The sequence below is a fragment of the Crinia signifera genome, chromosome 3, assembly GCF_055691185.1.
Source record: "Crinia signifera chromosome 3, ASM5569118v1, whole genome shotgun sequence".
Classification (NCBI taxonomy): Eukaryota; Metazoa; Chordata; class Amphibia; order Anura; family Myobatrachidae; genus Crinia; species Crinia signifera.
The window spans coordinates 206,457,998-206,485,507 of record NC_139219.1 but is presented as its reverse complement, the minus strand read 5'-3'; the positions used below and the strand labels follow the sequence as shown (position 1 = coordinate 206,485,507).

Below are 27,510 nucleotides of genomic sequence, written 5' to 3'. Positions count from 1 at the left end.
AATGACACGGTATTCTTAAATGGGACTTTAAAACGGGTCTGAGCCTTGAGACCTTTCACATTGCAGGTGAAAACCGTTTTAAAAATCATTTAATACCATTCAAACATTCAACCCGTTAAACCCCCAAGGGACATGTTTCAAGCCATTGAAATAGAGCCATTCACACTGCCTAAAAAACGGCTTTAAAATGTGTAGGACTCTGCTTTTTTACCGTGTTGAAATACCGGTTATCTTTAACCGGTAAATCAACTTTGGCACTGTCACAATCCCGTACTGTCTCTACCAACTCGGGAATTGGCTCGACCTGACACAGGGGCGCGGAGTCTAACCGTGCCGGGGGTTTTCTGCCAGTGACCCCTCCAAGCGGGATTTGGGCTTCAGCGGCGCCCGACACGTCGGTCGCGGCCCCCTGGTCAGGTTTCCCGTATGAGCTGGTAGCAGGGATAGGGAATATGGAAATCGTGGTCGTCTAGCCGGGTCGAGATCAGGACGGGCAAGTAGGTACCAGGGAATTTACAGAGAGTAGTCCAAAGCCAAGCCGGGTCATACACAGAGGGACACAGTTCGCAGTACAGTAGGATGAGGCTGAAGAATGGTCACTAACACGCGGAGGTCAAACACTGGGAGCACGGATATACACAGGGAGATTACGGAAGAGTGGTCAGGAGAACAAGCCGGGGTCAGATTAATCAGAAGGTTAGCACAATGTAACAACGCTGGAGTAGGTGTGAGCCTATACTCTGGCCCCGATTGCCTGCCAGGGACTTCCTTTTATCCCTGCAGGCTATCGGGTTAATTTCCTGCCTGTGGCTTTAACTGTATGCTAGAGCGGCGCGCGCGCCCCTAGTGAGCGCGCGCCCGTCTACCCGGAAGCCGCCTGTGTGCTGTCCCCGCCGGCGCTGCAGGAGAACCTCTGCCACCGGCGAGGAGAATGCTGCTAGGAGCGCAGACCCCCGGGAAGCCAGCGTCCCGTCCTGCTGCTGCCGCCCGCACCATCCCTGGGACCGGACCGGGTAAGACTCCTGCGCTGCGGGAGTGTGTGACATTACCCCCTACCCTAGGGGTGGGCACCGAACACCCTATGAAGGGCTTGTTGGGATACTTCCGATGAAAGCTCCGAAGTAACTGTGGGGCGTGAATCTCAGAAGCTTTAACCCAGCAACGCTCTTCTGGACCGAATCCCTTCCAATCGATGAGGAATTGGAGCACCCCTCTCGACACCCTGGAATCCAGAATTTGGTTAATTTCGTATTCCTCATGATCTCCTATCGGTATGGATGGAGGAGAATGTTTGGTAGCAGAGAACTTGTTGATAACCAATGGTTTGAGCAGCGACACGTGAAAGACATTGGGAATCTTAAGTGACTCTGGAAGTTTGAGTCTTACTGCGACAGGGTTGATTATTTGAAGGATACGGAAGGGACCGATGAATCTTTGAGCCAGTTTCATTGATGGGACCCTGAGCCTTAAGTGCTTGGTGGAAAGCCACACTCTATCTCCGGGCTTAAGCTGAGAAACCCTTCTTCTTCTATAATCAGCGCAACGTCTATAGCGATCGGAAGACTTAGCTAGGTTCTTCTTAACCTCTGACCAAATGCTAAGGAAACTTTTCACTGTTTGTTGAACAGCTGGTAATGAATCTGAAGATCTGGAAAAGATTTCTGGAAGATTCGGATGAAACCCATTTTGGATGAAAAATGGTGAATGACCGGTGGATTCGTGGAACAGATTGTTGTGGGCGAATTCTGCCCAAGGAAGTAGAAACAACCAATTGTCTTGATTAGCTGAGACGTAAACTCTTAAAAATTTCTCTAGGTCTTGGTTAACCCTCTCGGTTTGACCGTTACTCTGTGGATGGTAAGCCGAGGAGAAGTTGAGTTTAATATTGAAGGAGGAACACAAAGCTCGCCAAAACCTGGACGTAAACTGAACCCCCCTATCTGACACAATACTTTGTGGAAAGCCGTGCAGTCTAAAAATTTCTTTAATGAAGATCTCGGCCAACTTGGGAGCAGACGGCAGACCCCTCAAAGGAATAAAATGTGCAGCTTTAGAGAACCGATCCACTACTACCAAAATAGTGTTGTAACCCTGACTGGCAGAAAGTTCAGTGATGAAATCCATCGAGATGTCAGCCCAGGGATGACTTGGAATCGGAAGAGGTTGAAGCAACCCGGCCGGAGCTTGCGTAGAAGATTTATGCTGAGCACATACATCACAAGCCGCTACAAAGTTCTTGACATCTTTTCGCACTGACGGCCACCAGTAGTTACGGCCAATAATCTCTAATGTCTTGTTGACTCCTGCATGACCGGAGAATCGTGAAGAATGGAACCAGCGTAAAAGTTTAGCTCGAGATCTTAACGGTATGAATGTTTTCCCGACTGGAATCTTGACCTTGGTAGTAGAAGCAACAAAGCAGGAAGACTTTAAAATAGGCTTTTGCTCCTCTAGCTCTTCCGAAGAGGCTGACCCAAAGACTCTGGAAAGCGCATCCGCCTTAATATTTTTGTCCCCTGGACGATATGTCAGAATTAGATTAAAACGGTCAAAGAATAACGACCATCTAGCTTGTCGGTAATTGAGACAATGTGCTGTCTTAAGGTACAACAGGTTCCTGTGGTCAGTATAAACTGTTACCGGAAATTTTGCTCCTTCTAAAATATGCCGCCATTCTTGCAACGCCAATTTTATAGCTAGCAACTCCTTATCACCCACTGCATAATTCCGTTCAGGAGGTTGGAATTTTCTGGAAAAGAACCCACAGGAGTACCATTTGTTGACATCATCCCTTTGGGACAACACTGCTCCAACCCCGACTGATGAAGCATCCACCTCCAGAAAAAAGGGCTTGTCAGGATCGGGACGTCTCAGAATGGGGGCAGTCATAAAGAGCTGTTTGAGTAGTAGAAAGGCTTGTTTGGCCTCCAAAGACCATTCCTTTGTATTCTGCCCTTTTCGCGTAAGCTTTGTTATCGGCGCTACCACCGAAGAATAGTTCTTGATAAATTGCCTGTAGAAGTTACAGAATCCTAGGAATCGTTGAATAGCCTTCAACCCCACTGGTTGAGGCCAATCAGATATCGCGGACAGTTTCTTGGGGTCCATACGCAACTCTGTCCCTGTGACAATGTACCCCAAAAAGGGCATCTCCTGCTGCTCAAAAGAGCATTTTTCCAGTTTGCAAAACAGCCGGTGTCTCCGAAGGCGGGCCAGTACTTCACAAACGTGATGTCGATGCACTTGAAGGTTTTCGGAAAAAATTAAAATGTCATCTAAATAAATGACTATGAACTTGTTCAAAAGATCTTGAAAGATGTAGTTCATGTATCTTTGAAAAACTGCAGGAGCGTTACTTAGACCAAAAGGCATCACTAAATATTCGAAATGCCCATCTCGTGTATTAAAGGCCGTTTTCCATTCGTCTCCCGACCTGATTCGAATCAAATTATATGCTCCGCGGAGATCCAGTTTAGTGAATACTCGTGCCCCTTTGATCCTATCGAAGAGCTCCGAAATTAAAGGAAGAGGAAACCGGTCTTTGATGGTGATTGCATTTAGACCCCTATAATCAATGCAAGGTCTGAGACCCCCATCCTTCTTCTTCACAAAAAAGAGGCCTGCACCTGCAGGTGACTTGGATTCTCTAATAAAACCCCGCTCCAGGTTGTCTTTGATGTATTCTGACACTGCCTGTGACTCAGCCGTAGATAATGGAAATACCCGACCACGAGGAGGCGACTTCCCAGGCAAAAGATCAATGGCGCAATCCCAATTCCTATGGGCTGGCAGCCTCTCCGCCTCTTTTTTACTGAAGACATCCACATAAGCTCGATAAGGAACTGGAAGTTTACCCCCCGGATCCAATTTGGTTGACGAGAGGGTACACTGAAGACGTTGAACCTGGCTAAAGCACCGACCGTGGCACTCCGCCCCCCATGCCAGGACCTGTGGATTCTTCCAGTCTAGAGTAGGAGAATGTAACTGTAACCAGGGTAACCCCAGGATAACAGGATTTTCAGCTGAGGGAAGTACAAAAAATGACATGGTCTCTTGGTGCAGAGCTCCCACTTTCAGGCATACTGCTGAGGTACTGGAACGAATGCTTGAAAAAGGTAACTTGTTACCATCCACCCCTATAATATGTAAAGGGTTGGCTAATTCTTGGCATGAAATACCCAAACGTTTAACAGTCTGTGTGGTAATAAAATTACCGTCAGCACCCGAGTCTAGGAAGGCCTTGAGAGCCAAAGAGGAATTTTGACCTTGTAGCGTTACATCGATGGTGAATCCCACTGCGGAGACTCGAGAGGGGGCATGTAGCAACGTGCCCAAACTGACCCCCCTACAGTCAGTTAGGCTTTGTCGTTTCCCGGGCGCTTAGGACACTTGGAAAGAAGGTGACCGGATTCCCCGCAATACAAGCAGAGACGATTTTTGAATCTTCGCTCCCTCTCTGCGAATGGGAGACGAGATTTCCCAATCTGCATGGGTTCCTCAGGTGGCTGATCTGCCGTACCCGACGATGCTGAAGAGGAGCCAGAACTCGGCGGTATAAATCGAGGAGCCAATCTGAAACTATATTTTCGGGATTGCTCCCTCTCTCTCTCTCTCTCCTGATGACGGAGATCCATTCGAGTGCATAAAGAGATAAGATCGTCTAGAGTGGCTGCTGGTTCTCGAGATGCCAACTCATCCTTAATCTTATCCGAAAGACCTTGCGTAAATGTGGCCCTCAGAGCCTCTTCATTCCACCCCAGCTCGGAGGCCAAGGTCCGGAACTGAACTGTATATTGGCCCACAGTTTGGGTTCCCTGCTTCAGTTGAAGGATCGCTGAGGCGGCGGATGACACTCTCCCCGGTTCGTCGAAGACCCTACGAAACTCGGCAATGAAATCAGAGCTGTTGTTAACCACTGCGTGATTCTTCTCCCAAAGTGGAGAGGCCCAGGACAAGGCTTGGCCTGTCAGTAACGAAATTATGTAGGCGACCTTCGCCCTCTCTGATGGAAATGATGCCGCTTGGATCTCGAACTGAATGAGGCATTGGTTTAAAAACCCTCTGCATTCTTTCGGATTCCCATCAAACTTTGCTGGGTTTGGAATTCGAAGAGGAGTGGCATTGGCCACAACTGCTGGAGGAGCTGGTACCGGAGCAGGTGGAGGTGGTGGTGGCGCCTCCATGCGTTGCATCAGGGTTTGCAAGCACTGCATGATCTGTGCCTGATCTTGCTCTTGTTTGTTCACTCTGGTCAATAGATGTTCCAGAAGTTCTTTAGGAGACGGACCTGCGGCGGGATCCATATTCCAATGGGCCAGAGTATTCTGTCACAATCCCGTACTGTCTCTACCAACTCGGGAATTGGCTCGACCTGACACAGGGGCGCGGAGTCTAACCGTGCCGGGGGTTTTCTGCCAGTGACCCCTCCAAGCGGGATTTGGGCTTCAGCGGCGCCCGACACGTCGGTCGCGGCCCCCTGGTCAGGTTTCCCGTATGAGCTGGTAGCAGGGATAGGGAATATGGAAATCGTGGTCGTCTAGCCGGGTCGAGATCAGGACGGGCAAGTAGGTACCAGGGAATTTACAGAGAGTAGTCCAAAGCCAAGCCGGGTCATACACAGAGGGACACAGTTCGCAGTACAGTAGGATGAGGCTGAAGAATGGTCACTAACACGCGGAGGTCAAACACTGGGAGCACGGATATACACAGGGAGATTACGGAAGAGTGGTCAGGAGAACAAGCCGGGGTCAGATTAATCAGAAGGTTAGCACAATGTAACAACGCTGGAGTAGGTGTGAGCCTATACTCTGGCCCCGATTGCCTGCCAGGGACTTCCTTTTATCCCTGCAGGCTATCGGGTTAATTTCCTGCCTGTGGCTTTAACTGTATGCTAGAGCGGCGCGCGCGCCCCTAGTGAGCGCGCGCCCGTCTACCCGGAAGCCGCCTGTGTGCTGTCCCCGCCGGCGCTGCAGGAGAACCTCTGCCACCGGCGAGGAGAATGCTGCTAGGAGCGCAGACCCCCGGGAAGCCAGCGTCCCGTCCTGCTGCTGCCGCCCGCACCATCCCTAGGACCGGACCGGGTAAGACTCCTGCGCTGCGGGAGTGTGTGACAGGCACTTTCACATTGCAGCCTTAAACGTTTTAAAATGGGAAAAAAACGACAATATACCGTTTTAAAAGTGCAATGTGAAAGGGGTATAATTGAAACCATGGTGTGTCTATTTGCTTTTTGTGGAATTAAAACATTTGTGAAATCTTTTTTCAGTGTTTACACCATAATATTTTGAACAAATGAAATGGGGCGGTATGATCCGGGTTTTGTTAAGTCTCTACCTGGCTTAGGGAGAACTTTTATTGTGGCTGAGTTAAATTGGAGAGGGAGAGATTTATTGATATAATATAGAGTTGAAAACAGACACTAGAAAAGGTGCTATTCTATCAGAAAACATTTTATAGAAATCACCCGAGAATCCATCAGGACCAGGGGCTTTGGCAGGCTTCAAGGATTTGATAGCTGTGCTAACTTCTTTAATAGAAATGGGGGCAGTAAGAGACTGGATAAACTGTGACTGGAGCTGCGGATACTGCAATAAAGACCAAATATGAGAATGAGAAGGTGAGTCTGGCCTAGTGTCGGGATCTGTAGTTGGAATAGGCTTAGTTGTAGGGGAAGCATAAATTGTGGTATAAAAATCTGCCATAACTTGAGAAATTTGTGCGTTCAAAGTTGTGAGAGAACCTGATGGCAGTAACAATGTACTGACCATCATAGAGGGGCGGGTGGAGTTCAAAATGTTTGTCAATAACTTGCTGGTTTTATTTTCAAATTTGTGGTATCGATAGTTGGAGGTAAACTGTAGTTTATCTGTCATATTCTGTAATGTGGTATCAAACACTGCCTTAGCCTGTAAATAATTGGATTTATTTGTACTGGAGGGCTGGGATGTGTAATTTGCATAGGCATCAGTTAAGGTAGTTTGCTGTTGGATATACTAAGAGGAATGAGTTTTCCTTAGTTGTTTTTCGTGTGAAATTATAATTCCCCTCATAACGGATTTTGCCTTCATCCAGTAAAGTGTAGGGTTATAGGCTAGAGTTTCACTATTGCAAGAGGAAAATCATCCCAGGCTGTTAGAAGTTTGGATTTAAATTCAGGATATTGGGAGATATGAGCGGGAAACCTCCATGACTTGTATGGCAGTGGCATCACTAGGGTTGGTGTCACCCGTTGTAGGAACTTATGGTTTCACCCCCCCCAACTTTCTGGAAGATGGAGAGTGGATGCTTGTGCGTGCCGGAGGTTTGCCCAAAAATAGGGGGTATGGCCTATCAGCAGGGCCGGTGTAAGGCTTCTCAGCACCCTAGGCAAAACTTCAACTCCCCCCTACCCCCCCCCCCTCCGCATTTTTTTTTTTAAATCATGTGGTCCTCCAATTCCCCCTCCCTATCCCCCCTGGCAAGGTGGCTTAGTCCCCTGCTTTCCCTGGAGGTCCTCTGCACCCTCCCCTTTGCCACCCACAACAGAGTACAAGGGGGGGGCAGCAATGTAGGAAGTATGACTCAAGGGAAAGTATAGAGGTCTTAGTACTTCCACAGCTACCACCTGCATTAAGTACAACAAGGATCCTCATAGACAGCCTTGATTTTTAGATTTTTATACTTGGTGGCACCCCCCTAGATCCCGGTGCCCTAGGCAGCTGCCTAAAGCTGCCTAGTGGTAGAGCCGGCCCTGCCTATCAGAAAGGGGCATGGCCTGTACCATGATTGTATTGTGTACCTGCAGATTGTGCACATTTTAGCGAACTATGTAATACCCATTACACATGCTGTAATGCCAGTTACACATTACGCCCCACACCATGATGCTAATTACAAAATACACCACACTCTGTGATGCTAATTACACATTATGCCTCACACCTTGATGCCCATTACACCCCACACTGTGATGGAATTTATCCATTACGCCCCATACCATGATGCCCATACACACCACACAATGTGATGTCCATTAAACATATGCCCCCACAGTGCCAGATATGCCCCCACAGTGCCAGATACACATATGCCACCACAGTGCCAGAGACACATAAGCCCCCACAGTGCCAGAGACACACATACCCCCACAGTGAAAGATATTCCCCCACAGTGCCAAATACACATATGCCCCTACAGTGCCAGATTTGCCCCCACAGTGCAAGAAACACATATGCCCCACATTGCCAGAATTTCCCACCAGCAACTCACCATTGTTGCTGTCTCCACCTGCTGCTGGGGGGGGGGGCGGGGGAGAGCACAGTACATGCCCCTCCTGCCCACACCCCAGTCCGGTGTCCCCCTGGCCTGCTGTCCTGTGTCTCCTGCCGCCACGTCGCTTCAGAGGGGAGGGGAGCGCTCAGCGCAGGGCGCATATCTCCTTCCCCCTCACTGTGTCTATGAGTCTTTCCCTGTCAGCCAATCATATCTTGCGGGCTGGCTCTTGATTGGCTCACGGTCCCGCAGCCAATCAGGAGCCGGCCTGCAAGCTCTGATTGGCTGACGGCCCAGACAGGGACAGACTCATAAATCCCAGGCAATGAGCATGGAACCCTTGGCAATGAGCATGTAGGTAAGCAACACTTATGTTGCATAATTTTTAATAGGCATTATGGTGTTTGGCATAATACATAATGAACATAATGAGACTGTGGCTTAGCATGGTGTGTGGTTTAACATGTAATGGACATTATGGTGTAAATTTTGAATGCACGTCTTTGGTGCGCAATGTTCCTGTTTATGAAGCATATTGTGAATTTTGGCTTAATCTGTGTGGCATTATGTTAATTTTGGCTTGATCCATGTGGCATTATGTGAATTTTGGCTCAATCCATTTGGCATCATGTGTAAGGGGCAAGTATAATGGGGTCTAGTATTTAGTTGCATAATGTGTAGAAGTTGTATATGGTGTGGTACACTACACTCAAGGACACGCCGCCTTTTGAGTGGCCACACCCTTTTCCCGGAGCGCGCACAACTACATCCTTTGCTTTTGCCGCCAAGGTGGGCCTGTGTACTTTAAACGTCAGGGCCTATTTTTAATCCCCTTTCCGCCTTCTCTGTGCTCTCCTCTCTCTCGTCGCTCTCTTAGCATGTACAGTACACTGGCACCACTAACACCCCCCCCCCCTCCCCCTCCCAAACCCTCTCTTATCATGGTACACCTCCCCCCCCCCTGTCATTTTCTCCTGGATCCGCCCCTGATGGGCATTATACACCCTTTATTCAGCGTGAGCCTCTGGCATGCACTGTCTCTTTGTAACATATGGGATCACCCTAGCACCAGCCATGAAATTGACATTTGCAAGATGAGAAATACCATTACATTTAAACAGAAAATGTGAACACTTACTTATCTTTCTGCACACAGAAACACCACGTATACATCCCCCTGACTGAGCAGGCAGTCTTATTACGTGATCAAATTCCCTGCTCCATTCCTCAGCTGTCTGAAGCATTGAGAATAAGGGGCTGGTGATAGAGGATAAGGCAGACCGTAGAGAGTTATCTTGTACTAACCCTGTGCGTTTAAAAAAAAAAAAAAGCTCAGAAAAACATAACGAGAAAGTAGTAATTCGTTCATTATACACAGTGCAAGTAGTTTACAACACTACAAAACAATGATTATCTGCAGCATTATAGTGATGAGAAGGTGAGCACAATAATGTATGCAGGCTATAAAACGGAGTATAGTTGCTCAATGGGAAGATCGCATGGTAAGGGGCAAGGCTATAAGGGAAAGTGGGAGGAAGGGGGATATCTCTCTCCTCCCAGATGTGCTTATCGCTGGATTTTTTTTATTTTTCTACAAGCAATAAGAAAAAACGTGTTCGGCTAATTAAACCGTGTCTGCTAATTAAAGTAGAAATCGGGAAAAAGTTGTGTGCCTTCAACATACAGTTATACTGTACCAAAGCTTTATGTGAAATGGATTATGATATCCATAAAAGGATGCTTTTGTTTGCACTTTCATAAGTTCATCTGTCCACGGGAGTCTCTCTGTGCCGCATGTATTTTATCACAAGGCAACAGGATCTACGCGATTAGTCGGAAAAGCATGTCAGGAACAACACTGGATGATTTTTTCTATGGGAATTGGTCCGATCAAGAGCTGAATGTCACACAGGAGCCACTTCTGAACCCATCTTCTGATTATGACGATGAGTTTCTTCGCTATCTCTGGAGGGAATATTTACACCCGAAGGAATATGAATGGGTGCTTATTGCGGGATATATTGCGGTGTTTATTATCGCTCTTATTGGAAATATTTTAGGTAAGTAGCTGTACTTTACAGCATGAGGTTGGTTAGACAAAATGCTTCTCTACACCAAGTGCAACGTGTTTTATTTATCAAAACTGAAGTGTAATACATCAGATTGTTTCATTTAACGAACAAGTAACTACTGTATGTGATCACAGTTTGTATCCACTCATTGCCCGTTTTCCCAGTCACTGCAGTAAGGGGAGCGCTGTCCAGGGCACAACGGTGCTGAAACTCACCCAACAGTATTATGTGAGCATTGGAATCTCCGGGTTAATGATTCAGTGACTGCTGTCTGGGTGCACACTCGTGTGTTACATGTGAACAATGTGTGTGTGTGTGTGTGTGTGTGTGTGTGTGTGTGTGTGTGTGTCTCTGTGTGTGTGTGTGTGTGTGTGTGTGTGTGTCTGTGTGTCTGTGTGTGTGTGTGTGTGTGTGTGTGTGTGTGTGTGTGTCGTATTACACACTTTGCCATCGGTTTGAGTAAATTTACTAATTATCTACCCTCAGCTATTCCAGATGGGAAGCTGTAAAATCGATTCTAAGTAATGTATAGTAAGAGTGAATTTGCAGCGAACATGGTTAACAAAAGAGTAATGTTGTCTTGTATAGAAGGTCACTACTGTATTATGCAGTAGTGACTGGATTATAAATCACCTTTCACCTTGTGTATAATAGACTAAAGGGCTGAATGGACTAAAGGAATGAATGCAACCTACCATGAATCTCTTTTTTTTACTAACTAGAGATGTCTTTGTACTATAGAGGTCTCTGTACTGTCAGGGTCAAATATACACTGTAATTCCTGTTGTACAACACATTACTGTGAAAAGCACTTCACTCATTATATCAGTTTGTGCTTCAAGTCATATTTTAAAACTTCTACGACATACTGTATTTACAAACCACAAGGTTGTTACTTGTACTATACTATACTGCATGCCTACTAAAAGCTTCAAATATATATACAGTATAGTGACTACTGAGTTCGGGATAACCTCTGGAACAGATTTTATTGCAGTTGTTTTTTTGGTTTTTTTTTGCATATAATGTAGGTAATGTTATTGTCTACAAAATACTTTTGTTCGTTGTATACATTACGGATTCGTGTGCTGCTAGGTAAACACTGCAAAGTGCATTATACAGTATGTTTACAATAATTGTACGCTGCGTGTTTGTTATGACTTCAATGCAATTAAAATGTCATTTATTCTGTCTTATTGTTTGAAATAATTATTTTGTTGTATTGTATTCCTATTGCTTTTAATGTAATTAACTATTACTTTGCAATGGCAAAATGTATATCTGACGCAGGCTAAACTGCAGCATTTCACTTTTTATACTTCATGAGTGCACAGAGCCATCTAGTGTTGTGGTGAGGAATTAATACATAGTGCTTTCTTATTTACAGTGCATGCAGATGGATCAGGAATTTCACGCTCTGATCTCTGAGCTTGCACTTTAATACATCTTATTGCTGGATAAAAAGTATGCCATATTTGTTTATTTATGCTTTATAAATAAAAGTAATAGTTGTAATGCAACTGCTTAATGTACTGAAACTGATAGAACAAATCTACCACAATGTAAATGCGTGTTCCAAGGTTATCTTAAAGGAATAAACTGGTAGTTGCTTAACTGAGAAGTATTGTTGTATGGGATTGAGCATACCCACTGTTACTGATAACAATTCAGGTAATATTCATTATTTCAGTGTCAACATGCATCTTAATTCACACATCTAGGGACTCATTTAAATAAAGTTGGACACAATTCTGTTTTCATGATGAAATAATTGGCTTTACTTCCTTTATTTGTGCAAAAAAAAAAAAAGAAAAAGTAATCCACATTTACGGTTAGAGTAATTAAGACATTTCTCTTGTGCAAGTCGTATAAACGATATTCTATAAAATGATAAGTAGATGCTGATCGTATGCTATGGGCATTTTGGGAGATACATCTGTTGCACCTTAAGACTAGCCAAGATCAATGGCGAAGAAAGAGGCGGGACTTATTTTCCTGTCCCAGGTCTGATTATGGGGCCCGATGCAGGACACACAGCAGCTCTTCTCAGCCAAGCACATGCAGCTGTGTGCTAAGCTGAAATGTTGTAGGGAGGTTCTTTTAGTGCTTTTCTTCTGTATTTTATTCAAAGGGTGCATGGAGACACCTCCTGTGATTAAGGCACGCCCCTTGAAAAGCATCTGGGCCCAGCTAGGCTCTCTACTGCCCTGGCTAAGATACATGTTGATGATGATGATAACAGTGTTAAAATTCAACTTTTACAGTGTTTTTAACTCCTTCTCTGCAGATGAAGAGTAGGATTCCTCATCTGCATATTTAGATTGTCTGTCTATCTGCTCTGCCATATAGACACTTATGGCCTAATTCTGATCAGATCATTCACACTGGCGCATACATATATTCCCATGTGCAGGGCTGCGGCGCTGACACCTTCAGTGACGTGCACAGTCGCCGAGGTGTTCATACAGAGGGCAGCCAGATGGAGGTGGGCAGGAGGCATTCACATGGGGATGCCCAGCGTTTCCTGAGTGAAAAAAAACAAACAAAAAACAATGGCTGCGCACAGGAAACGCTGGGTGTCCCCATGCAAATGCAGGCAGGCCGATGGCTTTGCGGACAGGGGGAAAAAAAATCATTTGATGGGTGTAAATTATGAAATGATTTCACCCCCTTACACTCTCATGTGAATGGATGTTTATGCAAAACATCCATATGCAATGCGGCTGTGATGTTCGCACAACAGCGGGGTGGGTATTCGCTCGATCGTCAGATGGCATTAGATGGTTCACTAAGCAGTAAATTAACATGCTTAGCAAAGCCAACCATAATCAGGCCTTTAGTTTCCCTGCACCAATAAGGGTAACCATAGTGTTTGAGAGTTATCCCTTCTGAACTGGTGGAAGAGAACCTTAGTGCTTTTTAGTTACCTGTTTGTATATGTTTCTTGCGGAAAATAAATATTTGGACAATCAATAAGTTAAACTCAATACTTTGTAATATAACCTCAGTTGACAATTACAGAGGTCGAACGTTTCCTGTAGTTCTTGACCAGGTTTGCACACACTGTAACAGGTATTTTGTTAAACTTTGTTTAACATACTGTAAAATGTGTATTTGTTTTCAGAAAATATAGACAAAACTGGTTGTCATTGTATATGCAATATATTGGGGGTTCCCTTGTTCCCTCTAATTGCACAGAGTTCTGTGTCGGCTCAGTATGTGGGAGCTGATCTGGCTAGAGCTGTGCTTAGTGATGAGTAATTCAGGTTTCTTGAAATGCAAACACCCCCAACCTTAGGATATCCAAGTGTTTCCAAGCCTCGCTTCGGGGCTTCCTGTATATCAGATCTCAAAATGAGGATCTCATGTATTTTCGAGTGTAGGGAGTGGGGCCAAGGGGCTGTAACAAGAACACCATCAGTATACATTTATTTGCAAACCATCAAGGAGCCATGAGGGTGCTATAGACAGGGTCTTAACTAGGGTGGTTGGATGTGCCACCCCAGGGTAGGGGTCGCTGTTGGTGGCACTTATTAATTATCTATTTTAACTACTTTACTTGTCTTTCCTTTCCCTTTGTAAGCCAGCATTCCCTGGCTGCCCATGTCTTCTTTCTCTACCCCTTCCTTCACTAATACTTATAAAACATTCATGAACTTAACTGATATACTGTATCTGACCCATCATAGAAAGCCTGTCCCCCACCTTATGTCCCTACTGGAAATACAGGGGGGCAGTTCTATTTCTGGCACGTCTATTCACAGCTTATGCTATAGGAGTAGAAGTACTATTATAAACATACACTATACTTACTTCACTGGTTTCTGTCACGACTGGGGATTTGGGACCCGGGAGTGACCTTGGTGGCTAGCTGACAACCCAATGGAAACAGGACGGAGGCAAGTGGATACAAATGGGTAATGTTTATTGCATATAATGAACTGGTACAGGGGACATTTGAAAGTCTGTAAAAGTCTTTGGAAAGCTGGGAACTGATAAGTTACTTGGAGGCACGTAGTAGAGGCACGGGAGCACAGGAGCTGGAAAGCACAGAGTAGGGCCACTAGAGTGCAGGTACCGGAAGCACGGAGTTGGACCACTGGAGAGCAGGTGCCGGAAGCACGGAGTTGGACCACTGGAGAGCAGGTGCCGGAAGCACTGTAGGCAGTGGTGAAGGTGGTTGCGGGTGCAGGTACTGAGGCACGCAGAGACAGGTGGACACAGGTGCAGATGCTGGAGCGTGCGGGTGCAAGTGGTCACAGGTGCAGGAAACTCGGAAGCACAGGTGCAGGAAACTCGGAAGCACAGGTGCAGGAAACTCGGAAGCACAGGTGCAGGAAACTCGGAAGCACAGGTGCAGGAAACTCGGAAGCACAGGTGCAGGAAACTCGGAAGCACAGGTGCAGGAAACTCGGAAGCACAGGTGCAGGAAACTCGGAAGCACAGGTGCAGGTAACTCAAAATGCAGGAACGGATGAACACTGGTGCAGATGAACACAGGTGCAGGAAACTCGGAACCACAGGTGCAGGTAACTCGGAACCACAGGTGCAGGTAACTCGGAACCACAGGTGCAGGTAACTCGGAACCACAGGTGCAGGTAACTCGGAACCACAGGTGCAGGTAACTCGGAACCACAGGTGCAGGTAACTCGGAACCACAGGTGCAGGTAACTCGGAACCACAGGTGCAGGTAACTCGGAACCACAGGTGCAGGTAACTCGGAACCACAGGTGCAGGTAACTCAGAAGCACAGGTAACTCAGAAGCACAGGTGCAGGTAACTCGGAAGCACAGGTACGGATGAACACTGGCACAGATGAACACAGGTGCAGATAACTTGGAAGCACAGGTGCAGGTAACTGGAAGCACAGGTGCAGGTAACTCGGAGGCACAGGTACGGATGAACACTGGCACAGATGAACACAGGTGCAGATAACTTGGAAGCACAGGTGCAGGTAACTGGAAGCACAGGTGCAGGCAACTCGGGAACACAGGTGCAGGCGACTCGGGAACACAGGTGCTAGGACAGGAAGCAGGTACTGGATATAGGTACAGGGTAACACTGGTGCAGGTACTTGTAATGCAGGAACAGGTGAACACTGGTGCAGGGTCTTGAAGGCACACAGGTGTAGGAACACTGGTGCAGGGTCTTGGAAGCACACAGGTGTAGGAATGCTGGAGCAGGGTCTTGGAAGCACACAGGTGTAGGAATGCTGGTGCAGGGTCTTGGAAGCTCACAGGTGTAGGAATGCTTGAGCAGGGTCTTGGAAGCACACAGGTGTAGGAATGCTGGTGCAGGGTCTTGGAAGCTCACAGGTGTAGGAATGCTTGGAAGCAGGATACAAATGCTGGGTAACTGGAATACCACAGAGCTTAAGCAGGAACACAAGCTGAAGCTTCCTTCCAAGTTATTGACAACAATGCAAAAGCAAAGTGTCTATGCAGGGCTGGGAGGATAACCCCTCAGAGCAGCACTGATTGGCCATCCGGGTGATTGGGAATGGCCACACCTGGAACAGTCTCTGGATGAGGCCAACAGGGAACTTGTATCTTTCAAGTGGTAACCACAGAGTTAATGGCTGAATCAGAATCACCCAGGTGCTCGTTACAAGCAAATACTCAGATCTTGCTGCAGCAGGCTGAGAAACAAGACTGACAGGCAGGTAAGACAGGACAAACACACTGAGTTCTGGCAGGATTGTGACAGTACCCCCCCTTTACGGGTGGCCACCGGACACTTCAGGAACTTTGAAGAAAAGTCACAATTCTGCCTCATCATCAGAACAGGTGGACCATCCATCGTCGACGTAAACGGAATTCCCGTTCCATTGGACACGATAATGAGGATGACTTCCGTCCGGAAGGAACACTTGACTTGGACGAAGAGGACCACTGGAGAAAGACGTAGAATCAAATTCATCAGGGATAACTGAAGTATTTTTGACTGGAACTGAGAGACGAGAAGATCGGGCCCTTGAGGCTAAGGCACCACTAAGACTCAAATTAAATCTTGTTCGATATCCAGGGGCTTTCGGATAGCCATCTTTAGCATCTAACTGAATTTTTCTCAGAGGTAAGACAGGGCAAGGTGAAACAGGATTTTCAAGGAAAGGGGTAGAGTCATAATCCTCATCATACTCGGAATCAGAATCCATGTCTAGAGTTAAGACTGCCTTGCTCTGACTGGAGGTTTCTGAAGACTTGTTGGGGCAAGGTACCGTAGAAGGTTCCACTTGAGGATGAGACAGAGAAACACAGCCAACTCTTAAGCTCATGGGTACAGACCTTGAAGATGTGGGATATTCAGCAGAAAACTCGAAGGAATCTTTGGAAGGAGACAGAGCCATATAATTTAGTTCCATATCTATGGACTGAGTCTTCGGTGACGACTGTGAACCAGCCTGTTTTCTGGCAGCCCGAAAATTTTTGATATATTGGTCAAGAAGAGCTTGATCTTGTTCGGAGAGTTCCATCTTGGAGGACTGAGCTAAATCTGTGTTAAAGTATAGAGTCTCTGGGCTGAAGGATAGTACAGACGTGGAAGTAGACAAACTTGGACCAGCTGGAACCGGAGGACATCCGATTGTACTTGAACCAGCTAGGACCGGCAGGGACTCTGGATTGACGGATGGGACCGGATGATCATTGAAGATGCTTAAACCGGCTGGGACCGGCATGGACTCAGGATTGATGGATGGCAACGGATGATCCCTGAATATACTTGAACCGGCTGGGACCGGCATGGACTCTGGACTGACGGTTAAGACCGGATGAGAACCAGAGGTGTCGGAATCGGCTGGAACCGAATGAGCCTCCTGACTGACGGCTGGAACCGGATCATCATTGGAGGTACTTGAACCGGCTGGGACCGGAGTGGACTCTGGACTGACGGATGGGACCGGATGAGGTCCAGAGGTGTCGGAATCGGCTGGAACCGAATGAGCCTCCTGACTGACGGCTGGAACCGGATCATCAATGGAGGTACTTGAACCGGCTGGGACCGGAGTGGACTCTGGACTGACGGATGGGACCGGATGAGGTCCAGAGGTGTCGGAATCGGTTGGAACCGAATGAGCCTCCTGACTGACGGCTGGAACCGGATCATCAATGGAGGTACTTGAACCGGCTGGAACCGGAGTGGACACAAGACTGCGGACCCCCACTTGGGGCTGAAGACTGCGGACCCCCACTTGGGGCTGAAGACTGCGGACCCCCACTTGGGGCTGAAGACTGCGGACCCCCACTTGGGGCTGAAGACTGCGGACCCCCACTTGGGGCTGAAGACTGCGGACCCCCACTTGGGGCTGAAGACTGCGGACCCCCACTTGGGGCTGAAGACTGGATGTGGTCAGAATCACTTTGTTCTTGGGCTTGCGGAGTGAACAATTCTCAATGAAGTGGTCTGGATTACCACAGTAGAAACATAAATGGAGAGACCTGCGTCTTTGGCGTTCAGATTCTGAAAGCTGGGACCTCCGCTTGCCCTGGACAGAAATTTCGCTCTGAAGATTGGGAGGCCTTTCAGATTTCACAGGCACTTTCACTGAGACTCCTTTCACTTTGGAGCTGTAGCTGATGGGCTTCACAACCTCAGGAGTGTAACTGAGTAACGTAGTTATTATGGGAACAATTTTTGCCAAAAGTTCTTGCAGCTGGATAAGTGAGTGGTGGTAGGTTCCCATTGGTATTGCTGTCAGATTTTGCATAGCCACTTTAAAGTCACTAGCCAAGTCCAGGGGCTTTTGCATACTGTCACGACTGGGGATTTGGGACCCGGGAGTGACCTTGGTGGCTAGCTGACAACCCAATGGAAACAGGACGGAGGCAAGTGGATACAAATGGGTAATGTTTATTGCATATAATGAACTGGTACAGGGGACATTTGAAAGTCTGTAAAAGTCTTTGGAAAGCTGGGAACTGATAAGTTACTTGGAGGCACGTAGTAGAGGCACGGGAGCACAGGAGCTGGAAAGCACAGAGTAGGGCCACTAGAGTGCAGGTACCGGAAGCACGGAGTTGGACCACTGGAGAGCAGGTGCCGGAAGCACGGAGTTGGACCACTGGAGAGCAGGTGCCGGAAGCACTGTAGGCAGTGGTGAAGGTGGTTGCGGGTGCAGGTACTGAGGCACGCAGAGACAGGTGGACACAGGTGCAGATGCTGGAGCGTGCGGGTGCAAGTGGTCACAGGTGCAGGAAACTCGGAAGCACAGGTGCAGGAAACTCGGAAGCACAGGTGCAGGAAACTCGGAAGCACAGGTGCAGGAAACTCGGAAGCACAGGTGCAGGAAACTCGGAAGCACAGGTGCAGGAAACTCGGAAGCACAGGTGCAGGAAACTCGGAAGCACAGGTGCAGGTAACTCAAAATGCAGGAACGGATGAACACTGGTGCAGATGAACACAGGTGCAGGAAACTCGGAACCACAGGTGCAGGTAACTCGGAACCACAGGTGCAGGTAACTCGGAACCACAGGTGCAGGTAACTCGGAACCACAGGTGCAGGTAACTCGGAACCACAGGTGCAGGTAACTCGGAACCACAGGTGCAGGTAACTCGGAACCACAGGTGCAGGTAACTCGGAACCACAGGTGCAGGTAACTCGGAACCACAGGTGCAGGTAACTCAGAAGCACAGGTAACTCAGAAGCACAGGTGCAGGTAACTCGGAAGCACAGGTACGGATGAACACTGGCACAGATGAACACAGGTGCAGATAACTTGGAAGCACAGGTGCAGGTAACTGGAAGCACAGGTGCAGGTAACTCGGAGGCACAGGTACGGATGAACACTGGCACAGATGAACACAGGTGCAGATAACTTGGAAGCACAGGTGCAGGTAACTGGAAGCACAGGTGCAGGCAACTCGGGAACACAGGTGCAGGCGACTCGGGAACACAGGTGCTAGGACAGGAAGCAGGTACTGGATATAGGTACAGGGTAACACTGGTGCAGGTACTTGTAATGCAGGAACAGGTGAACACTGGTGCAGGGTCTTGAAGGCACACAGGTGTAGGAACACTGGTGCAGGGTCTTGGAAGCACACAGGTGTAGGAATGCTGGAGCAGGGTCTTGGAAGCACACAGGTGTAGGAATGCTGGTGCAGGGTCTTGGAAGCTCACAGGTGTAGGAATGCTTGAGCAGGGTCTTGGAAGCACACAGGTGTAGGAATGCTGGTGCAGGGTCTTGGAAGCTCACAGGTGTAGGAATGCTTGGAAGCAGGATACAAATGCTGGGTAACTGGAATACCACAGAGCTTAAGCAGGAACACAAGCTGAAGCTTCCTTCCAAGTTATTGACAACAATGCAAAAGCAAAGTGTCTATGCAGGGCTGGGAGGATAACCCCTCAGAGCAGCACTGATTGGCCATCCGGGTGATTGGGAATGGCCACACCTGGAACAGTCTCTGGATGAGGCCAACAGGGAACTTGTATCTTTCAAGTGGTAACCACAGAGTTAATGGCTGAATCAGAATCACCCAGGTGCTCGTTACAAGCAAATACTCAGATCTTGCTGCAGCAGGCTGAGAAACAAGACTGACAGGCAGGTAAGACAGGACAAACACACTGAGTTCTGGCAGGATTGTGACAGTTTCCACCTGGCTACCAGTCACAAAAAGTGATGGTGCGATAGGAGTGGGATGACTGTTATAAACATACGCAAAAGATTTACTTCACTAAGTACTGGCTTTAACAAACATTTATTGGCACACTATTCAACTGCTATAGGAGCAGAAGGACTGCTGTATACATATACTCTACACTTACCCCACTAATTAATGCCTGGCTGTCAGTGTCACTCTGCAGGCATCATTATTATCAGTGTACTGTTTGTCATACAAACAGTACACACACATACACTTACACACACATACACTTAAGGTGGGTACACAAAGAACGATGTCGGAAGCGTTCCGACATCGTTAACGAGTGTATCAAATCGTTCATCGTGCGTACACACGGAACGATTGGATACACTTGACAAAAGATTTGTCTATGATCTTCCTGCATGCAGGAAAGATCATAGACCATCGTTAACGATCCGCGGGTATGTGCATCGTTAACGATGCACGGAACGATTTGAACGATTGGTCGTTCCCATCGATCGGGAACGCCCACATTGGGCTTCAAATCTATCCGTGTGTACCCAGCTTTACACACACATATTGATTGTCACACAAACAAGAGTGATGCAGCATATACTTCAGACTACAGTATATACTATACTGTTAGCTGGGTTGTATTAGTAAGGGTGCCTGGCTGATACATGCCACCAATATATCTACTAGAAACTTCTTATTATTGAAGATGACCAGTTGTTCCTGCTGATGGTGTAATCAAATTAAAATTTTATCAATTTCTGTCATATTTGAATTACAATATTGTGGCTGGAGACCCAGTCCCATATTAACAAAATGAATGCTATGGCACTGAAAAGGTTTATCCCTGTGCTGCGGCGAAATCTTTACACAAAAGTGGGCACTTGACAGGTTTAAAATGTGTTGTAAACCATATGAGCAGCACTGAGCTGGGACAGGTCCCCAGCTGCAGTGCTGCTGTGGGTGAAGCCCACAGAGCATGTATATAATATATAGGATAAATATATTAATATATAAAGTGTACCACAAATTTATTTTAAAAGCATACTTGTCTACTCTCCAAGAAAAACCGTAAGGCTCCCAACAATCGAGTCCCCCTCCCAGCCCCCCGGAAGAGTAGGCAATACTCCCACAAGCCACTGGAGTCCTTCACATTCCCCCTGACTTCCTCCTAATCTGCCGGTCAAATACCAGCCTTTGCGGGTGTACTTGGAGGGGGTGGGGCTAAAACATGCAAATCGCCATCATTTTAGCCCTGTCCCCTCCACGTACACCTGCAAATAGTTGCAGTTCTAGTGATTAGGGGCGGGGCATGATTATATCAGGCTCTGGCCCCACCCCCAGAAGCACATTGAAAGTCTCCTGTCCAGGCTTCTCCCAGAGATCAGAAACAGAAAGTCGGCAAGTATGTTTAAAAGGAAAATGCACTTTGAAAAAGACTGGAGGAAGGAATCCACCAGCCTCTGTGAGAAGGAGATTAGATGATAAATGCCATTTCCTAGCAGAATGTCTGTTGAATGACCAGTGCACCACAGGTATCCATTTGATTCCTGTGAGTGAGGTGTTAGTAGTAATGGAGACTTCTGTGTTTCTTTATGTGAACTGTCTAGGAGATAATCAAATGATATCCACCTTTCTTGTAAGTTAAACATTCTAAGGAAATGTTATTCATCCTTTTTATTTGTAATCTTGATTTAGTTATGCATTGCAAGTAAGATGGTCTGATTTCAGTGGCATAGCCACCGTGAGACAAACCCCGTGGCTGCTTGGAGGAACAAGAGCCAGCGTGGTCTGCGGTGGGCGCCGGCGCCTGTCAGTGACAGGCTATGTGTTTAATAATTGCGCTGCTCAGCTGCATCAGGTCCCGCCGCTGATTGACAGCTTGGGGCGTCGTATAAGACAGGACAGCTGAGCGATGGTATAGCTGTCCAATCATATCTGACACAGCAGTCTGCGGCTCAGTGACTGGCTGAGCACGCAGGCTGCAGGGAGGAGGCTGGACCTGCTGTTGGAGACATTGGAGAGAGGAAGATGCAGGCTCTCTTAAGTCATACATAGCTTGTCTGCCCCAGGCATCTACAGAAGTAACAGTAAGGCAGTACTTTTACATATATATATATATATATATATATATATATATATACACATACATATACATACACACACACACACACATACTGTACATAATATATATGCACATACACATATATACAGATTAGCAGTATGTATATGGGACTTGTGTGTATATGTATGTATATATATATATATATATATATATATATGTGGCATTACGGTGTGTGGCATATAGAGTCAGGGGCATTACAGTGTGTGACGTAATGTGTAAGTGGCATTGTGGTTGGTGTCATTTGTAATGGGCATTACGGTGTATCTCATATTGTGTAATAGGCATTGCGGTGGGTGGCATGTGCAATAGGCATTGCCGTGTGTGGCATATTGTGTAATGGGCATAGCAGTGTGTGTCATATTAAATGGGCATTGTGGTATGTGTCATTTTGTGTAATGGTCATTGCGACGTGTGGCATAATGTGTAATGGACATTACAGTGTGTGGAAAATTGGGCATTACCCCTTAAAGCGAGGCTGCACATACTTTTTGAAATGTGCGCATTCTTTATTTTTAAATTATCTCTACGTGGGGCACATTTTTACTGGTAAAACTGCGAGCCATATTGTCTAGAAACAGCCCTGTTTGTTTCACCAAAATTGTATTGGGGGGGGGGGGGGCAGGAAACTTCTTTGGCTTGTGGGAGCAAATTTTATAGTTACGCTACTGTCTGATTTATATATGAATGCAAATGCCCCAGGCATGTACAACTCCTGCACTTAACGCTGATTGGTTGGAGTGAACAGGGTGGAATTCCCCCCTGCAGAATTGTGTGTGGAACTAGGATAACATGGTTCATGGTTGGCCTGTAAAATTGTACTTCTACCTGTATTTGAATGCTGTAACATCTTCTGTATGCTCGACTTTTAGCATATAAACAGCTTTTGCCTCAAGACGACCGTATTCATATTGCGACGAACAGGAATCCTTCTAACAGTAGTCTTGTTCTCCTCCTGTACTGGCTAAATTATCCAGCATCACCCCGATCCACTCTGCAAGCTACCATTGCAGAGGCCTGGTCAGAGACCAGTGGGGAACCAGCCAACATCGGGGAGGTGTCAGCAGCATGTCGATGCATACACCCTATCAGGAAGTACTCAGGTGCCAGCGTGTGCTCCTGACGAGGTAACCGTGGTACCAGAAGCCACATGGCAGGAATCTGGTTGTGGCAGCGATATCCCTGCCCACTGCGTAGTGGTTAGAGTCAGTTACAGGTGGTTACTAATGGTAGCAGGGAATCCCTATTGGCCAGGTCCCATCAGACCAGAAACTGTCATCTTTGGACCCGAGTGGTGCATCCAGAGCATAGGGCAGGCGTCCGGTCACAACTACAGATGGAGTAGGTCTCATCCTTGCTGGCGGGTCGCCAGGACGTCCCCTCTGGCGACCCGCCAGCAGCCTCGCCAGCGAATATACTGAGACACGCGTGCGTCTCATGCGCACGCGCGTCTCAGTCTCCGTCGCCAGCGCGACGGAAACCCTGTCCGTCTCCGCCTCAGGGAGACGGACAGGGTTAGGGGGGGTTAGGGGGGGTGCGGGCAGGCGGCGGGGACCCCGGGTTACCGCCGGCAAGCCGGCGGGGACCCGGGGGAACGGATGGAAGCGCCGTCGGAAGGGGACGCACGCGCCTCTCGTGCGCGTGTCCCCTTCTCGCCACCGCCATGGCGCTGGTGGGGGATGGTGGCTGGCGACGCCAGCACCATCCCCTGCCAGGATGAGAGCTGCTCCATCTGTATAAAACACACATTCATGGATCAATTTATAGAAGAGTAGCAGCAACCTAAAACTAGTGATGTGGCTGCTGCCAGTCATAGTACTTCTTCAACAGCTACTAAAGGTGATCAATGTGATCAATCAGAAGGTGTACAAAAGGGTACGTCCAATTTAAACATCATTTCACAGTAGTTAAGCATTATGAGTGGGTAAATTTGAGCAAGCACCATGTTTTGTGCACACAATAAACTTAGTAGTTAAGAGTTTTCTAAATGACAGGGAAGGTGATTCCCTTAAGTAAAGAACTAAAATTGAGAAGCTTTTGGAAGAGACAAAACTAAGTGATTCTGCTAAGTATGCTGGCACTTGTAGATCAAGTTCTTTTTGCACTTGGCAGGACACAAGGTTTGTTAACATTTTTACCTACAGTATGCAACATATTTCTTTCCTAATGACCCAGATCTTAAGAGATGCAAAGAGCTCCTTGTCAGCTCAAATGGTACATAACATAACAGCATTTCCTGCTTCAGCTTCTTCTGCTGGCAAGAAAAAAAACACTTTTTCCATGGGACCCGCTGGTGGTGATAATAAAGAAAAGAGTGAAATAAGATTATGACATCTGGTCAGATTTACAAAATTATTCAAAGCTCTTCCACTGTGACTAATTTTCATACATTAGCCCAGTGGTTCCCAATCTTTTTAGAATCATGGCACCCTAGAGTATCAAAATTTTTCCACAGCACCCCTAGGCCCCAAAAAATATATATAAAATGAACCTCTGTAGAATGTGTTTATATGTGCGTCTTAGGTTCAGTTAGGTGTAAAGGGCAGGATTTGCTTCTGATTGTACTCATATTGTATGACTGGCAGCCACCAGCACTGGTTTTGTCCAAAAATAATTGATCATACTGTAAATAATTAGAATTGGTCCTGGTCCACCAACCCAAGGCACCCCTGCAAGTGTCCTGAGGCACCCCAGGGAGCCACGGCACACAGTTTGGGAACCACTTCATTAACCCTTTGAGTGCCAACATCTCTGTGAGAAATGTGCAAAAATCCACTACAAATGCCAGCGTTGCTCACATTTGTTATATAAATTCAAGTAAAAAATTTATAAATAAAGATTATATTCCCTATAAGGTAAACATTACGGGTGACATTCTATGGGATGCGGTAAAATCCGCATATTTTTTATCGCACCTAATCGCACTTTTGAAAATCGCAAGATTGGGCCGTTTTTTGCATATTTAATGAGATGCGAAAAACATCCCAAATAGTGCGAATAGGTGCGATTTGATGTGATTTCTTTAGTCCTGAAAATGTGCGATTTTCAGGTCTGAAAATCGCACATTTGCAGGAAATCGCAATTTAAAAAAAAAAAAAAACTGCGCGGGTTCCCCCGCTAGGCGGCCAATAGAATCAGTCTGAGGAGAGGCGCGGAAGATGAACATCTCTGCGTCTCTCCAGTCCGTGAGCGGGTACCAGCCGGGAGCAGCGCGTCTGGAGCTGAAGATGCCGGGGTCGTCGCCGGGGACCAGGAGAGTAGGATTTCCTTCCTCAGGTACCCCTTAGGATTACTACGGATCCAGGACCCCGGAATCTTCAGCCCAGGAGCCCCGGAACCAGGACCAAGGCCCCGGAACCGGACTCTTCAGCCCTGGAGCCCCGGACCAGCCCCGGAACCAGGACCAAGGCCCCGGAACCAGACTCTTCAGCCCTGGAGCCCCGGATCCAGGGACCGACCCACGGGCTCAAGGTAGGTAAGTATCAGTATGTGTGGGCTGTGGATGTATTAAACGTTTATTTTTCTGGGTGTCAGTGTGTGTTTTATTTAACTATTTCTTGTACTGTGGACCTACAAGTGCCAGCGGGCCCTTTAATGTCCCGCATGCTGGGACTTGTGGTTCTCCAAGTCCCAGCATGCGGGGTAGACTTGCTGGGACTCATAGTTCTACAGTATAAGACAATAGTTTTTTTTTTTTACACTTTTCATCAGCCCGATGCCCACCGCCCAGGGGCATCGGGGACAGCCCCGGACTTTCAGCATGGGCTGGTAAGTCCTGGAGGGGGAGGGACCCCTTCTTTGGGGGGGTCCCCACTTCCCCAGGACCCCTGCCCATGCTGACCAGCCAGGGGGATAATGCTTTGGCCGCGGGACCTTATATAATAAGTGTCCTCCGGCTGTGGCATTACCCTGCTGGCTGGTTGGGTCTGGTGCTGGTTCTTGAAATGCGGGGGACCCCTAGTAATTTTGTCCCCCGTATTTTGGGAACCAGCGCCGGACCTTGAGCCTGGTGCTGGTTTCATTAAATCAAGGGGACCCCTATTTGTCGGGGACCGTGATTTTATGTCACCAGCACCGGCTCAATGAGCCCGGGGCTGGTTATGCTCTGGCGGGGGACCCCGCGCAGTTTTTTTTTTTTAAACTGTTATGCGATTTGTATACTTTTCAATGTGAAAACATCTGGATGCGATGTGCTGCGAAAAACAGCCATCGCATTTCCAGAATGTCAAATTTGTTGGCCAAAATCGCACTTTTTTCACATTTTCGCAGCTCATTAAATATGCAAAAATGGAAAAACATGCGATTTCGGCCGTTTTTTGTGGAAAAAAAAAATCGCAAAAAAAAAAAAAAAACGCATCCCATAGAATGTCACCCAACAGGTCATTTTGATCATTTAAATCAGGCATGTCCAACGTTGGCCCTCCAGATGTTGTGAAACTACACATCCCAGCATGCTTTGCCACAGTTTTGCTATTAGAGAATGCTAAAACTGTGGCAAAGCATGCTGGGATGTGTAGTTTCACAACATCTGGAGGGCCAACGTTGGAAATGCCTGATTTAAATGGTTGCTTGGACAACTTTTACACCTATTTTGACAAATTCACTTGGCACTCAAAATGTTAAGCATCAACAGGATATGGGGGATTATTTTAATTAAAATGTACAAATGAGCATGTTACTCAAGGGGAAATGTACTATAACAGCATGGATCGAGCCGCTAAAAATGTGCCTGATTCACTTATTTAACGAGGTGAAGCAGGAAGCATGAGCGCCAGGATGTAAGAACATCACAGCTGCCTTAGTGGGGGCATTAAAACATACCCCTCTGGCCATCCTTGTCAAAGCCTACGGCGCTTCAGTCTAGGGCTGATGCATTGTTTCTCATCCCTGCTGGATTCACTGGGCATGCAGTGACATCTCACATATTCACAGACAATTTAATCATACACAAGTTTATTTTCATCATGGGCTGTATTTTCAGTTGACATTTGTGAAGGTCTTCTGTCTCTCACAGGTTAATCCATTACCAGCTCATTCTTCTTTCTCATATAATATATGGATTAGAACTAATAATAATTAGATAATACGGTACTTGTGAGTTATCCAGGCTGCCAATTTTTTCATCGCGCCCGAAATCGTGGGCATCGCGTCGGTCGTGGCCGTTATAAGGAGCCGCGACGCGATGCCCACGATTTCCCATAGACAGTAATGTTAAAAGACACGATGGACCTGATTTCCGACCCGATTTCCCATAGACAGTAATGTTAAAAGACGCGATGGACCCGATTTCCCATAGACAGCAATGTTAAAATAAAATGACAATGTGAAATTGGCCAATATGGGCATTTCACATTGGATATGTTTTAAAAAAAAAATGTTTCATGGCCCCCCGCCACCGTTAACGCCACCCCGCTATTGATGCCAACCTGAAGCGTGGCGAGCGCAACGAGCCCGCGAGGGGCGGCGGTACGCGTC

The 27,510-nt window shown here is 47.1% G+C and overlaps 1 protein-coding gene and 1 long non-coding RNA gene across 2 annotated transcripts in view; one reads left to right on the top strand and one right to left on the bottom strand.

The window, feature by feature from the left end:
• Positions 1-9,533, bottom strand: part of LOC146062637 (uncharacterized) — a 161,881-nt gene extending 152,348 nt beyond the window's left edge. Inside the window, exon 1 of the long non-coding RNA XR_014471437.1 lies at positions 9,389-9,533. This is a non-coding gene — a long non-coding RNA (uncharacterized LOC146062637). The remainder of the gene's footprint in view (positions 1-9,388) is intronic.
• Positions 9,534-9,772: 239 nt separating this feature from the next.
• Positions 9,773-27,510, top strand: part of HCRTR2 (hypocretin receptor 2) — a 137,628-nt gene continuing 119,890 nt past the window's right edge. Inside the window, exon 1 of the mRNA XM_083177323.1 lies at positions 9,773-10,310. Coding sequence (XP_083033449.1) covers positions 9,971-10,310 — 340 coding nt within the window. The 5' untranslated portion in view covers positions 9,773-9,970. The remainder of the gene's footprint in view (positions 10,311-27,510) is intronic.